We start from the raw sequence: 16,928 nt of genomic DNA, 5'->3' as shown, positions 1-16,928 counted from the left end.
AATTTAAGTGATAATTTAATAAATGCATCAGGCTGTGTTGAGTAAAAATTGGGAATATTGAGAATATTAGGAGAGTGTAGAAAGATTCTCTTGTCAAGAGTTTCTAAGAGTGAGTGTGGCTGAGTCAGACCTGTGCTCGTGGTGTGCCTTGTACTGATTGCTGGGTGACAATGCCCTTCTGAACAATCTTCTTCTGTACTAAAAACAATCATTTACTGAAGTGTAGACCACTCTAATAAGTGGATGCATTTCTATTTTAATTTCTATAGGAATTTTAGTGTGGGAACACTTGAAAGGTGAGAGCTCAAAATAGTTCTCAACATACAATTTGCTTAAAAATACTGTTTGTGTGACAGATGATTATTTCAAAGTGAAAGAAATCTATTTTTTTTTTATGACCAGCTCATAAAACACTTATTAGTTAACACATTATCAATTTAAATATCCTAATATAGATTGTGCTGTGCCACTGCAAGCAAGGGAATAAATATATTTAGAGTCAGGAACTTTTTGGAACAGAGTTTCTGACCCAACCATGTGTAGCTGGAGGTTTAACAGTTGGATATTAAGTGCTTTGTGGTGGTTCAATAGCAGAGTTACTGACTATAAATTGCAATTGCTCTTTTGGGACATTCCAGCTTCTCCCACTTGTAGAGCTTCAGGTCTGATCCAAGTCCATGGAAGTTTGTCTGAATTTTTCCATGGACACAGATCAATGTGATGGAATTCCTTTGGAAAGAGCTTTTTTGTTTTAATTTCTAACTGATACATAAGCTTGTTATGTGAGTGATTTATTAATATCTTTGGTATTTTAGTATAAATTAACTACAATTATACAACATTTAAATTGTTTTCTGCCGTTTCAAAGTATTTTTCTGCTGTTTAATTGCACTGTAACTCTTGCAGTGATTTGTCTGCACACATTTATATGCACACTCAGAACCATTCTCTGAAGATTATTGCTTAAAAATTGAAGATTGTTCCTTAAAACTGAGCAGGTTAATGTGGTGTAATCACAGGCTGAAATAGAGTGGAGCAAGGAATTAGTAGAAGAAATAAGAAATAATATATTAGTAGAGGAAAAAAGGAAAGGAGGAAGAGGCAGCAAGAGAAGGGAGCAGGGAAAGAGAGTAGAGATGGAGAAATATAAAATAATTTGATTAAAAAGAGGGAGAAGAGGCAAAAATGGAGAAGGAGAAATCCTGTGTGGACTTCTGAGACAGCTTTTCCCTTAAGGAAAGGGTGGGATCCTCGTTTAATCTGGTTTAAACAGGCAACGCTCTGGACACAGTGCTGAGTTTGTGCACACCAGAGTGTTCTGTACCTGCAGGTTCCTGTGGGCAGGAACCACTGCATGGTGTTTTAGGAAAACAGAATATAAAATTTCCATATAAACCCTTGTACCTGCTCCATACACATCGTGGTTGCAGAGGAGAATGTCTCTTAATCTGCTTTTCCCTGATATAATTCCTGGTCTGTTCTAACACGTGGCTCGTGAGTGTTGCATCCTTTCCCTTCCCTTTATCCTCTGCATGTTTTCCCTCTCCCCCTTCTTATATCCCGTGGTTTCAGTGCTGTGCTGAGTTAGAACTGAGCAGCAGTCCAGGTTATTCCTAACTTTCTTTTGCAAATGCCAGAAAATCTCCACCTCCTGGAATGGCTGCCCCGGAATCTGTATTTTCATTCCCAAAGGATTGAGGATTACAAGTGTTTGTGTTCACTTCTGAAATTGTTTCTGTTGGATGTAAATATTCAATATTGGGTCTTTTAAACAGTCCAGTTCTCCTTTAGGAGCCAGTGCTGTTCTTCCAGTTAATAAGTTCAGTGATCCAGGGGAATTTGGGACCTATCGTTGGGAGACACTGAGCACCTGTAAATCCTGCTCAGTCTTATGGGAACTGCAGATAGTCACCATTTCTGAACTGAGAGGTTAAAATGACTGCTAAGGAAGGGACACCTTCATTTTTAACTTGTATAATTCTGTTTTGTTCTTTCTTTTAAAGCAAATCCAAACCAGCTCCCCAGATTTCACCCAGTAAGTCTGTGGGGGGAGAGTTTTGTGTCGCCGCAGTCTTTGGATCATCAAGGTCATGGTTTGCAAACAATTCCGGTCTGAAGAGGGAAAAAGGTGGGTGTCTTACAAAATTAGGGCTTGCATTTAAATTTAAATGCTTTGTTTTCTCGTTTTGTGACAAGTTCTGAGAAATCAGTGTGGATTTTATTCCTTGAACTCCCTGACAATGGAGATTGTACACGGTTGGGGTGCTTTGGTAGACAGGACAATTGACAAGAAATTTTAATTAGGGAAATAAATCCTTGATCTTCTATTATGATACAATGACAGAAAACAAACTTTGATAGTTCAATCCAAAGCTACTGTGTGAAGGGACACTGAAAAACCTGCGAGGTAAAGGTGAGACACCTCTGCTAAAGCAAATGTCCAGACACAAATTTTGGGGGTGTGTAATTCCCTGAACACACCTTGGCGAGAAACTCTGTTCCACCCTCTTTCTCTTTTATGAGATATTTGTATATTTTTGAAACAAGAAGAAAATTGTGTGTTTTGCACAGTTTTCTTTTTGTCTTTCCAGCCCTTTCGCTTCTTTTAATTCACATTTTTTGACAGCAGGGAAAAGTCTTAAAAGAACGTAGAGTCTGCTATTTCTGTAAATGTTTTTCTCTGTTTCTGCTGCGCTGCTGCAATGAGATTTTCTTTCCTTTTGCAAACAGATCAATCCAAGCAGTTTGTGGTGGAGTCCTTGTACATCATCAGCTGTTATGGGAGCCTGGTGGAGCACGTCCTGGAGCCAAGGCCCCTCAGCACAGCTCCCAAAATCAGTGATGACACCCCCCTGGAAATGCTGACCTGCCCCAGAGCCAGCTGGACTTTGGTTAGGTAGCTCATTCCTTTCACTTTGCCTTCTTTTAGTCCAGAAAGTGGTTGTGATCTTTCTTTTTTCCATGACCTGCATCGCTCATATTTTTATTTTAAAACTCATCCTAAAGACTCTTAAAGTGTTCCATTGAAGGAGGGGACACTTGATGGGAAATTCCATATAGTTCTGCTAGTGTTTATGTGTCCCATTTAAACACTTCTGTGGATGTGGAGCTACATGAACATATTTACAAATCAACAGAGCTCCTTATTAATTGGTGATTTTAAATGATCAGATTGTAATTTACTTTTTATATAAGGACCGGAAACAATTATTTTAGTGGTGTTGAAGTACAGAATTCTGCTGTGAGACAGGAGGGAGGTTTCCACACTGAGGCATTGCAAAGAGTTAGGCAAGTTATCCTGGGAGCCAGCTGAAGGTAGCAGTTCTTCAGACAGCTGAAGAAATTATTCCTGACAGGTGGAGGAAAGTAAACAAAAATTGATGAGAAAGTGTCGTCAGTGCTTTTGACGTTTTAAAATATTTTCCTATCGATTTTCCTCGGCTCCCATATTCCTTAGTGCTGCTCATGGCTGGGCTGGACTGATCAATACTTGATTTACCAAGCTATTTAGGAATGGCCCACCCTAATTAAAATTACAACACAGACTTCGGGGCCATTATTGTTGAAATGAGCAGGTTGTAATGGAATTGAAAATTCTAATTGGATCAATAGCCCCTAACTTTACACAGCTTTATTTTCACAGTTTGTAAAGTGCTCAATGACTTTCCAGGGTGGGAGCAGTGCTGGTGAACAGAACCAAAAAAGTTCCCCACTTTCTGCTGTGTGTTTATATAACGTCAGCATGACATACAATGGTCCTAAACATATTTGCCAACTTAATCTAAACCTCCCTCTTGGTTTTTTTGTTGTTGTTGTTGTTGGTTTTTTTGTTGTTTTTTTTTTTGTGTATGTGCAATCCATGCTGCAAGTCAACAAAGAAGAATTGTCTTTGCCTCACAGTCTGCAGGGTTTGGCCCTGCTGCTCCACTGCCTGTGGTGTGCTGCAGTGTTTGAACAAGCTAATTTAAATAATTACAAACATTTTGCGAGCTTGTATAGATAATTGCATGTGATGACAGAAACACTGATTTACATTCTCTGTATTAGCTTAAATATTAATAGTCTTGTGTTTTACCTCAGAACTCCTCAGTGGAATGAGCTCCAACCACCATTTAATGCAAACCATCCTCTGCTCCTGGCTGCAGATGCTGTGCAGTACTACCAGTATCTTCTGGCTGGCTGTGAGTAGCTGACAACTTCTTGTCTTGTCTGATGTGCACATTTTCTGCAGAGTGGGGCTTTCTGAGCTGGTTTTTCAGCCTGTAATAATTTCAGTGTATGTTCAGTGTATAACTAACTGTGTGGAGCACTGAATGTAATTTTGGGATTTTTTACATGAAGCAGAGTTGAGAGGCTGTCACCCAGCCAAGATGGGAGTGTTTGGCTTGAGAGCAGGGCCCACTGGATCCCCTGAAGTCCTCAGGGTTTCCTCACCTCGTTCCTTCTCACACTTTTTGCCATTTCCTCTCATGGATTCCACGTGAATTCAGTGACAAGTGAGTGCATCTGCATTTTCCCCCTCCCCTGGAACTCCTGGTTGCTGGGCTCCTTCCAGCCAGAGCCTCAGGGAGCTGATTCCCTGAGGAACCTTGGCACTGCTTCCACCAGCCACATCATTCCCAGGGGGCCAATATGCATGGCATGGCATATCCAGAGACATTTATATATCTATGTCTATAGGTAAAATTTGTATGTGTGTGTACATATATGTATTTTTTTTGCAAACCCATGTTTGGGTTTTACAGACAAATTAGTATCTTTGTGAGGTTTTATTTGACAATTCAAAAAAGGGAAGACTACTATCAGTGAGTAGCAAGCCCTGTTTTATCCAGGGTATAGTCAGGATCAAAGCAATGTAACAGTCCAAGTTTCACAAGGGAACAACTCTTGGCATCTGTCAGGGTACCCCTGGGGAAACCAGACCCTCTGCACAGTTGTGAGTGCAGCCAATGCCAGCAGGGACTGTGACAGGACATTTGAAATGCAGCCAGTGGACATGTGGGCCAGGAGGCAGTTTGGGTGTGACTGGGAAAAAGGGATGTTGGGGCCAGGTTTGAGCTGTTGCTTCTACCTGTGCATCTGCTGCACGAGCCCAGGGTGTTTGGAAACCTGCAGGGTTAGATTCTTCCTCCTGTGCTGCACAGAAGATAGGAATGAAACTCAAAAGGTGGACAAGAATATGAAAAAGTAATTAATAATGCACAGCACTTTGGGTAGAATTTTTTGCTCAATCCCTGCCTTATTTTAATTCCACTTCCAAGTAAGAGGGTTCTACTGGGAGCTCCAGGGTCAGTGCAAGGCTGTATTTTGGTTGTATGTTTTAGGATACAAACACAGATCACCATTTTCAAGTGAGCCTGTCAAAAATGAGGTGTGCAAGCCTGGACTGGAATTTTCATATGAATATTTTGAAACACAGAGTACAATCATGTCAACAAGTATGTTAGTAATTTATAGCAAAGCATGTAATAGATGTTGTTAACTGTAGAGCATGTCTAATTTCATATTGTACTTTAAATAACTGCTGCCACACAATCTGCTTGTACTGATGATAATTTATTTTGGTATTAATATTTTGATCCATTGCTTCTGCATTTGTTGCTGCTGAGTGGTTCTTCAGACAGTCTCTAAAACTAGTTTTAATTCACAAGTACAACCTATATTTGTGCAGCTCACCTACTTGGGGCAGGTTTCTTCCCTCTCCTCACCCTTCTCAAATTCTCTGCTCCAGTTTTAGATGTCTTTATCATCCCCATTGTTTCAGCTGTTTCCCCTGCACAGAAATATAGAAATTACTGTATGTAGCACACAGTTACTTTACTGCATGTGGGTCCAAGAGCACAGGATGCTCTCTGGAGAATTCTGGACATTTTGTGTAAGTACTTTGTCTGCTTTTTAGTTTCTGTTGAAATTAAAAGCCATGTATTGCAAAGATAGAGCCTGAACAAAAGCCTTTCTGTGAGTATCACTTGCACAGGTCACGTTTATCCCATGTCTAAAATCAGGGGTGGATGGTGCTCACTCTGTATTTCTTTAACATTTTATTAACAGCTCAAATACTGCACATTTCAAATGGTTTTGTGCTGAAAACTTTGTAAAGGAAGAAGAATGAGGGGTAGCCAAATTCCAACAATAGGATGAACTTGTATTATTTGAATTATGCAACTTTTAATTCAGGTTTTAATTCACATAATGGGAGTTCTTTAATATAAATCACACAGAGGTTGGAAAAGACCTCTGAGATCATCGAGTCCAACCCTTGACCCAACACCACCTCATCTACCAGACCGTGGCACTGATACCACTTCCAGTCTCTATGAAATGCAAAGAAAATGCAAAGAAAACCAGAATAATAAACACCAAAATAGAATAATAAACACCAAACACAAATAGAATAATAAACACGGAACAGCATCTAGAGGACATGTTAAAAATGGCATAACAGAGAAATTTGTGTGTGTGTTCAGATTGGTTCAGTGTGACTCCACTCAGTGAAATTCCTGAAAAAAAATGGAGTCAGAGCAGGTTTCCCAGAGCAGAGCCCAAGACACCTGTTAAATAACTGCTGACCCGTGTCCTGTGGCCCTGCTCTCCTGCAGCTCTGCCAGGACCTGCAGCCTGGGCTTCCACGTGCTCCTGCTTCCATCAGGGCCTTTAATTGCCAGGAGGTGGCTAAAGCAGGGGCTGGGGGGATGCTCCAGAGCCCTGGCGCCGTCCAGGGGCTCTGCTTGGATCTGTCCCCGAGGTGGAACACAGCAGTTCCTCCCCAGCCCTGTATAGCATTTCTGCCAATTGTTTGGCTCCATTAAGTGTGCAGGGGAAATAAAAGCCTGAATGACCAAGTCACAAGGGGGGTATGGATAGACCCTTTCTTTGTCCACACTCAGAACATTGCATTAGGTCTCATTATCCATTTATAATAAGTGACCTTTGCCCCCCCTGGGTCATTGAAAAACCCTCAGTGTGCTTTTTAGCACAGAGTACCTCTGTCAGCAGCCCGGCAGAACAATGAGACGTCTGGCAGGGCTGCTCGCGGGGCTGCACGGGCAGCCTTCCATAAAGGAGAGGTTTGGTGCCAAAACACGGGGCCAAAAATCTCCCTCAGCCTCTCCAAAAGTATAAACCAGGCCGGTGGCTTCTTGTGCTGAACAGTGAATATTCTTAAAAACCGTTTATTGACACCCAGCTCAGCTTTTAATGGCTTTAGAGAATCTCGAAGTGGCATTCGCAGCTCAGAGGGAAGGAACAAGGAGCCATTGTTTGAAGGAAGGTTTTGTACAACAAGTGTCCAAGACCTTTATCCCAAGGGTATTTGTAAGTGGATCAGCACAGCTGTTCCACTGCTTTGGGGTCAACTGGGACATCTGCTGCAGAAACCTGGATGAGAGCATGCAGTTTGTGTCTACCTGAGCTCGTTAGCACGGCCAGGGCTGGGCACAGGGGAGAAAGTGGGGAGCAGGAGATTTGCACCCTTCATGGCTTGACAGTGAACTTGCCTGTAGAATTCCACAACCTGCTGGCCTGCAGGAAGCGTCAGGATCCTGCTGCCAACTGTTTCAGGCTTTCTGCAGTTGGTCAGTGTGAAAATATCCCGTCCTGAGACCTCCTCACTTCTCACAGAGCAGATTCCAGACTCGCTGTTGTCTCCATAAGAGTTCATCCCACAAAACCCCGGATTTGTTACAGTCCTCAGGTCCTCAGTGCTGGGTGTTAGGACTCAGATGTTTCTCCCCTACCCTTCTCTGATTTAATCCATAATATTTTAGCTTATTTGTGTCTCTGGTATTCCCTCTCTGTGTCCTGAGCAACTTCTAAATCTAAGCCCAACAGAAGAAGGAAATCTAAGTCACATTTTGTTCTTCCTGATTGGTTTTTCTCTAGCACAAATACCATCAGGTGATGTAGGTAGACTCTCCTAGCAGACCTGGCAGTGGGAGGAGAGTCATGCAAGGCACTACACACGTGCACAGGAGAGGTTTTGGTGTCCAGAGGAACTTTAAATAGAAAGGACTTGGCTTTCTCCAGAGAATTGCCAAGTTTTGTCATTAAATCCTGCTTTCTTCCAGCTGTTTGATACTTAGGAATTAGGATGGTTCTGGCAGTATAAACTCTTGAGGATGCTGTGAGGATGGGCAGGGACACCTTCCAGCAGCCCAGGTTGCTCCAGACCCCGTCCAACCTGGCACATTTGAATCCACACAGACACGAGCCTGGCACACAGTGGTATTTCCATGGAAATAGGGAATTCTGCATCACAGCAGAAGGTCTGCCATCCTTGTTTCATTCTTCTCATTTCCTCTCTTCCTTATCCCTCCGCTTGGAATTCACTTTTTCATTGCACTGGAGGGCTGGACAGGACTTGCAATATCTGAAAGGTGGCCAGTTAACACATTAATGAATAAACCCCCTGAATTAGACCAAAAACTGCCCCACAAAGGTATTGAATAAACTGAGATCTGATTTCTCTCCTCTGGCTCTGGAAAGGGCACCTTCACATTCCAGGCAAGAGTTTTGGCTCATCAGGACCAATTTTATGGACACGACCTGCAGTTGTCAGGAGTGGGCCAGTGACAAGAATTAATATATTAACTGGTATGCAGTACTCTGACAAATTGCTTACTAAATACATCAAAATTGATTGGGCATTCTGTGTTTAAATTGACAAATGACTGCATTAGGGGAAGGAGGGAAATCCATTAATTACAGCTGCCCTCAACCATAGGAAATGTAATCGTATAAATATAGATTTTGTTAAAACAAAAGTCTCTACTTTACTCCAGTGTTGCTGGTAAGTGTACTTGCACCTCTCTGCTATTAAACCTGCAGTAGGAGGTTTTGAAGACAGATCTTTGCAATTGGCTTTTAAATAATCAAAGAGCATTTCTGTTGTGTTAAAAGGAATGGTGCAGTTGTTTCTGCATCCCGCCCTGACCGCTTCTGCAAATTGTTTCTCCCTCAGAAAAATGGACCTGTAGCCCAGGCTGCCGCTGCCTCATTAATTGTTTATTCTAAATGCAATGTAATTTGTATTCCAAGACGTTGGGATTCAAAGCAGTACTCTGCATTCTCCTTCTTTGTCCCTGTCCTGCTCTCCAAGTAATACTTGCAGGGCTGTTACTTATTTCTGAGTAAGAATTTGCTCTTGAGTTGGGCCTGAAGATATAATCAGTTTTATAGGCTTTGTTAAGGGATTCTTGAAAAGATTAAGGCCTGTATTTATAGCTGCCTTTGACTTTTGGCTGTTACAGCAGATTTTCATTTCTGGACCAACTGCTGCACATATCTTGTGTTTTACTGAAAGTGGCTTTCATTAGAAGTCCAATTTAGTAACTATCCATTGTCTTCAAAGGGAAGGGGTGAGCCTTCCCCTGCTGTTTGTTTGGGCTAAATGATAACACCATTTATACAGATAATCTCTGTTAACTCTGACATCATGTTTGCACTTCCTTCTCCCTCTCATGAAAGCTGTGCACCCTGAACAGGGCTTCTCCCAGCAGCAGTGTGGTTCTTTATGACCCATTTATATTCCTTTCCTACATTCCATTGATGGAAATAAAAATTACATACACAGAGCTGGTGAATACTGTGGAAAGCAGTGTGGAGGGTGGGAGGGGAGGGTGTATTAAATAACTGTGTGACTGTGAGCTGTGAAGACAGATCCTATGAAAACCAAGCCGTGGTGCCTGGAGTCACAGCCAAGCTGCTGCCACAGGAGTTACACCACAGACACAGGAGGAATCTGGTCATTCTGGTCTGCCAGCCCTTCCCAGCTGAATGAACTGGGGCTGAGAGGGACATTTAGTGTTCTACCTCCATTTTCCTCCTTGCATTCTTTTGTGTGTGAGTATTTAACAGTGGGTTTGATCCCTCCCAAGAACACAAGTTATGGTACATCCCCTCTGTGTCTACCTCTGGTGTGTTATGGGGTGGTTTTGGGGAGGCCAGAGCTGGCCCTTGCTCTGGGGATGTTCAGTGTCTATCACAAGGGAACTCAGTTTGAAATAATAGAGCTGATCAAAAGCAGAGCCTGGGCTGTAACAGCAGTGGCTCTGTCGTGTGGTTACGAGGTGCTCAAAGCCCTTCTGCTCCGGGGCTGTGACATCTCAGCAGGGCCACGCTCAGACATGAGCTGGGGGCAGTTTGAGCTGCCCCAGCCCAGTGTCTCTGCTGGGATTTGCTGGTTCTGCACTTCAGGGAGAACTGGCCAGTTGAACATAACCCATTGCTGAAGGATATCCACGTCCAAACCAAGCTCTGGCCTCCCCCTGGAGTGCGGGAAGCTCACGAGTTTGCCTGAGCAGCTGGAGAGGAGCTGGGACAGGCTGTGGGATGGGAGTGAATGTTCCAACCTGCCATCATTTCATCTGTTCGTTGCCCAAACTCCTGCCCTTTCAGCTGTACCTGGTGCCACATGGGAGGGACTTCACAAAACTGTGTGTGACAGGCTTAAAACTGCAAAATCTGAGTGCCAGGGAATCTGTTTTCTAGAGTCCCAGTTTGCCATTATTATTCTTCCTTCCCAATATATAATACTGGCCAGCGTATCTTCTTCCTAAAATTCTCCTTAGTTGTTACCATGCAATAAAGGAATACAACATATTTCTTAAAAGAACTTCCTGGGACTCTCCATCAGTAGTTTCAATGGAGTTGTGCAGGTGTCCTGTAAAAATCCATATTCTCGTGGAAAAAATAGTAATTCCTTGAAATTTGGAGGGGGACGTTTCTATGCAGGAAAATGAGCTCCATAATTACAGAAAATTAATTTTAAAGTGTGTTTCTTGACTCAGGTATTCTCTCTATATTACATAAAGATATGGGTATCTGTATGAACATATAGGTGAAACAGGTAAAATATGTTGGAGAAGAATTTTGGCAATTTAAAATCTGGAATTTTTTACTGCATGTAAAACTGGTGCAGATCTTAAATAGATATGCTAGAAATATATACATTTATATTTATTTTTTATGAGTACAGTTACAGAATTCCCAGTGAAACTTGATTCCAAATGTGCATTTCTCTTACAGAATTGTTAATGTATTTGGATTTTTTTGGCAGTAGCCACAAAGAGTGGAAATGGAATTTTCAGGTTTACTTCTTACACTTGGAGGTGTAACAGATTCCAGGCTGATCTGGGTCCCCTTCCAGAAAAGGTGTTTCTAATGAAACTGGAGTTCATGCTATTTTTTTAAGGGAAAACTATGTTTCCCTAAAACTGTAACCTGCACTTTCTGCTCCCTGCAGGAACTAGGATTGAGTGTTAAAGGGAAGCAAATTTAATTTCTGCCTGAGCATGACCTGATTGGGGTAAATGTGAGAGGGGTCAGGTCATGAAAGAACTGCGTGGTCCCGTGAGCAGTGGAGTAAATCACGATATATTCTCCAGCCCTAATTGCTGTTTGTGAAATAATATAGACAAGGTGGATAAAAATTAACTCTGTGAAGTGCTCTGGGTGCTGGGAACGTGTGTGTTGAGGGTTTGATGCAGAGATACACCTGGGCATGTGCGTGGCTCCGTCGGCTCACCCTCCCTAATCCACGTTTTATAAACCAACCGCTGGAAGCAGCGCGGCGGCCGGGGATGGAAACACTTTCAGATGTGTACAAACAACCCTAATGAACGAGGGCACATGCTGAAATGGTTCTTTACTGCTCTGGCAGGGTCATCTGGAACTCCTTAGAGCGGGGTCCGTGGACACGCAGGGGTCAGTTTTCAAAGCAGTGTTCGGGGATTTGGCCGCGCGACTCCCATTGACGTTAATGGGAGTCAAACGGGTAAATCCCCACGCTCCGCTTTGAAAATTTACTACTGAGCCTCTTGACTTCTCACTACACACTTTGATTGTAACAGTAATCCATGGTTAACATAATTTTCCCGACAATAATGTCAAACATACTTTTGAAGTCGGTGAATTATAGAAATAGTTGCCTCTTCCATAATTCTTTAAAGATGGCCATCAGATGGATTCCGCCGTGGGTTCGTGCGGTTGGAATTGTTCTTTAACTCGGGGAAGGATATGTGTGTTCTCCTTTGGTGCAGAACTGATTGTGTGCTCACAGCCTTTGCCTTAAGGTGCTCTGGACTGTGAGTAATATCAGGTTCTAGCTCTGCCCAGCCTGAAAGTTCATCGTGCTTGACTGGTTTCCTAAGGGAACTTTAGAGATGGAAGCTGGAATTAAGCACAGGGAATATATTACCAGCCTTGCAGTACAACCAGGAGTGATGGTGAGGCCTAAACACCTTTTTGGGGGGGGGAAAAACCTCCAGGCTGTTGACCATCAGACTAGTGTAAGTAAGGAGCAAGTAAAGAAGTTATCAAAGCTGGGAAGATCTGAGGAGCATTCATGTCCTGATTACAGACCTACCTATTCCTTTATTAAAATGCTGATACAGAGAATGGATGGTCCATAAAGCACCAATAAACTTTGGGCAGTACATGAATAATGACTGAATAAAGCTCCAATAAGTTGGTGGTGTGAAATAACTCTTAGCCCAACTAAACTACTTTACAGGGCTTTTTTTTAAGCTTAATTTTATGATATTTATGTATATAAGGATGTCAGAAAGTCCATACAGGGAAAAAAAAGTGAGTGGGGAGAAGTTTTGGGTAAAAGGAGATATTTTAATTTGCCTGCTGTGCTCCTGCAGAAGTTTACAAGCTGAAAGCTGCATTAAAACCAGAACTTGGTTCAGCAACACAGAGCCACAAGTAAAAACAAGTAGAGCATATCACCAGACTGCAAAGAGTTTATTGTAAACATGGCTGTGAGCATTCCAAATGAACCTCTGATCTTCTCTTCATTGTCAGACGCGAGCAGAGGGGGGGCAGGCACAGAGCACCAAGTCACTGACACAAACTCACTGAGGGCTCCTTGGGTGTGCTCTCCATGGCAAACCCGACTGTGGGACACCAAAACCAGCCTCTGACAGGAGGGGGATCACATCTGTGAGGTGAATTTAAAGGGGCTGCCTGCAGACCTAAAGCAGAACCGTCCCCTCGTGCTTGTCGTGGGTGACACGGGGTAACCAATGCCAGCAGTTCCAGGAGGAGCATGAAGTAAATCCAACTGGGGAGAAGCACTCCTGAAGCTTGTTGGCAAGCCTGTGATTACCTCAGGTCTCTAAACCACCTCTGGTTGTTTTAGGTATAACTGAGGAACCACAGGAAAAGCATCAAAATCAGATGTCGGGGTGGGATTTGTACGAAACCAAGGATGTGTCCTTTTATCCCGAGTGCCTGTTTGCCACCAGAGCTGAGTGGGTTGGTTAGGAGTACATTGGCCTGTTTCTACTGGATTTTAGAAACTTATTTCAACCTGGAAGTGTGTATTTAGCTGGAATAAAGGCAAGCTCTGGGGGTGTCTGCAGGCATGTGCACCAAACAAATAGGCCTCAAGTGCCTTTGTTTGCTCCCGATTTGGACAAACATTCTTAGAGAAGAGCACATCAGGAATTTCATATATAACTCTCAATTAAATTGACTTGTGCAAAGCTTATTTATATAAATGAGAAAATTAAAACCTTTTGGTTCGAGGAGTACACAGCACTAAGTAAAACTAATGATTTATTGTTCCCAAATTAAAACCATAAGTGCACGCACTACAATTGAGCTGTAGTGGTTCTTTGTTCCAACACTTTCATGCTGCTGAAAGATGACAATTTATAATCTTTGAATGAAGATTTGTCTTTGCTCTAGGTATTTATTGTATAATTAGCCCATCTATGAACAAACCCACTGCATGTTAATTCCAATGTTCCTCAAACGTGAGTATTTGTCTGGGTGCTGCTCACGTGTCAGAAATGTCTATGCAAATTATTTGAGATTAATACAAATTGTTTGTTTTCTTTACTTGTCACTAAATGTCACGGGGAAGTTTTGAAACAATGGGGGTTTTTTTTTCATACTTAATCATGAAAGTGTGTGAATCACATCCAGAGAATTCCAGGGAAATATCAGCTCTGCTGTATTTCAGCCTTTGCTTTGGCTTGTGTTGAAATCTGTGTCCCCACAGTCCCTTCTGTGCAGCTTTCCTGGCACTGACAATTATCACACAAATAACTTCATTTGTAATGTGGTTTCTTTCAACCCCTTTGGTTAAATGTGGAGTGGTTCAGCATTGCTGCTCAGGGTGGAGGGGCAGGAATATATTCCGCATTTAGAGTTGATCTGCATCACTTTTCACTTGAAGGAGGACAGAGCTTAAAAGTGCTACTCTTCTTTTTGAGCAGCTCAGAGCTGGCTTTTGCCCCTTGCCAAATATTTATGGCCAAACCCTGATTTTTGCTGCAGGTACCAGTGCAGTTTTTCAGAAGTGCCTTTGAATGCTTATTTTTAGATTTATTAGCCTTTACAAGCAGACTTTAGAAACTCATGTCCTGTCATACTGCGTGGACAGGAGTTGTATGTTCTAATTCTCACCTTAGATTTTTAATAAACACTCGTTTTCTTTGTACTTTTTCACTTCCCATTTGTGTATTTCTCAATTAAACAAACTCAGTTGCACTCTGATATTTGATATATGTTTGTTCCAGATGTTGGTGTAAGAACAGAAAAGGTTAAAAATTGGCACAGCTCTGACACAGGGCATTGAATTGATTATTTGAGGAAGGTGCAAACCACCTGCAATTGCCAGTAAAATACCTCTGTACAGCAAAGGTTTGCTTGCTCCTGGTCTGTGTGTGCTCCATTTGTGACTTATTCCAATGAAAGAGGAATTCCAGGAGTGCCAGAAAAAACACTACTTGCTGCAAAGCTCCGGAATAATTTAATTTAATTATTTTATATCCTGTCTGATAGTGAAATTCTTGGGAAATTGCAACAATTCTTTGCTGCAGCTTAAGAAAAGCCCCACTGATGGGGGAGAGGCTGCTGTAATTTCCAGTGTGAATTCAGATTTTCAAAGAATTAAGCTGGAAGATAAAAGATTACTTTTGAGCTCAAATTCGTGGAAATGTCCCTCTGGGCTTAAATTAATCTCATCTTGGAACTTGATACTGATGTGAGAGGTGTGTGACCCAGAAATGAGGGGGGGAAATGGGGTTTGCATTTTCAGACCATGTTTGTTCCTGTAACTTCAAGGGCATTTTTAACTTGAAAAAAAAAAAAAAGACCATATGCATATGTGGAATAAGCAGCACAGGGATGGCAAATCTCCAGCAAGGATCACTTGTCTTAGGAAGTCCAATCTCCCAGCACACTGGGAATGGTGGGAGTGGAGCCCGGGAGCAGCCTCACAGATCCCACTCTCCAAACCTGCCCCTCTAAATGCTGCTTTTGTGATAGGTGTGGGACAGAAACACTGGTTTATTAAATAGGCAAATAAATTACTGAGGGCTGACCCCAGCTGAGGCTTTATCAGTGCTGCCCTGCTGGTGAACTCTGAGGCAGAGCTTTTCCGTGGAATTCAGCATGTCGTCACTTTTTGGGTGGAAAGAGTTAACGCCGCGCTCGGGAGCTGCAGGGAGGCACAAGACCTGTGCAAAGCTGTGATTCCTCAGGAAAAGCCTTGCAGCACAGCATCCAAACTGATCATTTTTTTTTCAGCTTTTTAATTATTTTTTTTTTTTTTTAATAATTTCTTCCTTACTGTAAAGCTGTCTCGAAGCTCCAGGAAAATGTAGAAGTCATTCCACGAGGGAGAAATCCGGTGAGCGAGCAGGGGGGATGCTGCTCCCTGGGCTGTGTTTTTGCAGCTTCCCTAATCTTGACAGCTCTAGTAGTTGCCCCTGGGATAGAAAGAACAAAAAAAAATTCAGAACAGTCCATAAAGTTCCCGTTGGTTTGAAAGCAAAACCATCTGCTGGAGCCATGAAGAGCCTGTCAGGGAGTTCAATAACAGGAAAGCCTGCAGTTGATCAGCTGTGCCCTCTGGAACAGGCAGGAGGATTTAGTGGAGGGAGCCAAGGGATGTGGGGAACATCAGGGCAACAGCAAGATGTGTCAAAATAAGGGTTTGTTTCTTTGGTTTCAAATATAGAGCTTTAAGGTTGGGCACTGTGGTTTCATATTCGGATTTTCCTGGGAATCCTCAGGTGTTTGTGACCCAGGAAGGAGGGGGGGGAGTTCTCTTGAAAGGAGTTTAGTGTGGACTAGACAGACACATTCCAAAGTTGTTGACTGAGGTCTGACATGACTGTAATGGAGCAGTTGAAGGCAGTTTTTGTATTGTCTGAAAACTGGTGAAGAGACACTGCTGACCTGGGGTGTGTGCAGGGAGTGTGGCAGATCATGGAAGCATGGAATGGTTTGGGTTGGAAGGGACCTTAAAGATCATCTATTCCACCTCCTGCCATGGGCAGGGACACCTCCTACTATCCCAGGCTGCTCCTTCTCCAACCTGGCCTTGGACACTTCCAGGGATCCAGGGGCAGCCACAGCTTCTCTGGGCAACCTCTGCCAGGGCCTCCCCACCCTCACAGCCAAGAATTCCTTCTCAATATCTAAGGCATGGTATCTCATGGCTTCATAGCTTGAGACACCCACTCACACAAGTAGGATGAGATTCCCTTTATTCCATGGATTTCTGCAGCCCCTGTGCTGTTCACATTCCAGAGGCACCGCTCTGTATTTATGGGTATTTATGCTTTGCCATTAAAACCCCAGTTATTGGGGGGTTTACAGCATGGCTGTAAACATTTGTAGTGGTTGGAAACCTGACACAGAAAGGTTGGCCCTGCAATAACACAGTTTTGAAAAATTAATTTGCAAAAAATAATTTTTGAAACTTTGAGTGATTTTAAAATTGTGTGACTGTAAAAATACTTCAGTATTTTAAGAACTTAAGGTTAAAAGAAGAGCCAATGGGTTTTCCCAATGGCTCTATGGATGCATCCAAGTTGAAGAACAGGAATCTTGTCATCCCTTTTGATGTCAACATTTGAGCTCTTTCTGCACTTCTAGGAAATCTGTTGTTGCAGATTTTAGGAAAT

At 42.6% G+C, this 16,928-nt stretch overlaps 1 protein-coding gene across 11 annotated transcripts in view; it reads left to right on the top strand.

Annotated features, from left to right (window-relative positions):
* BCAS3 (BCAS3, microtubule associated cell migration factor) overlaps positions 1-16,928 on the top strand; it is a 317,160-nt gene that overhangs the window by 115,653 nt on the left and 184,579 nt on the right. For all 11 annotated transcript variants that reach the window (XM_027660195.1, XM_027660193.1, XM_027660194.1 and 8 more), the window contains 3 exons: positions 2,004-2,128; positions 2,731-2,896; positions 4,081-4,181. In XM_027660195.1, coding sequence (XP_027515996.1) covers positions 2,004-2,128; positions 2,731-2,896; positions 4,081-4,181 — 392 coding nt within the window. The remainder of the gene's footprint in view (positions 1-2,003; positions 2,129-2,730; positions 2,897-4,080; positions 4,182-16,928) is intronic.

Source organism: Corapipo altera, unplaced genomic scaffold (genome assembly GCF_003945725.1).
Source record: "Corapipo altera isolate COAL_440 unplaced genomic scaffold, ASM394572v1 271, whole genome shotgun sequence".
NCBI classification, from domain to species: Eukaryota; Metazoa; Chordata; class Aves; order Passeriformes; family Pipridae; genus Corapipo; species Corapipo altera.
Note: the sequence above shows the minus strand (reverse complement) of the source record. Positions and strands in the feature narration are given on the sequence as shown.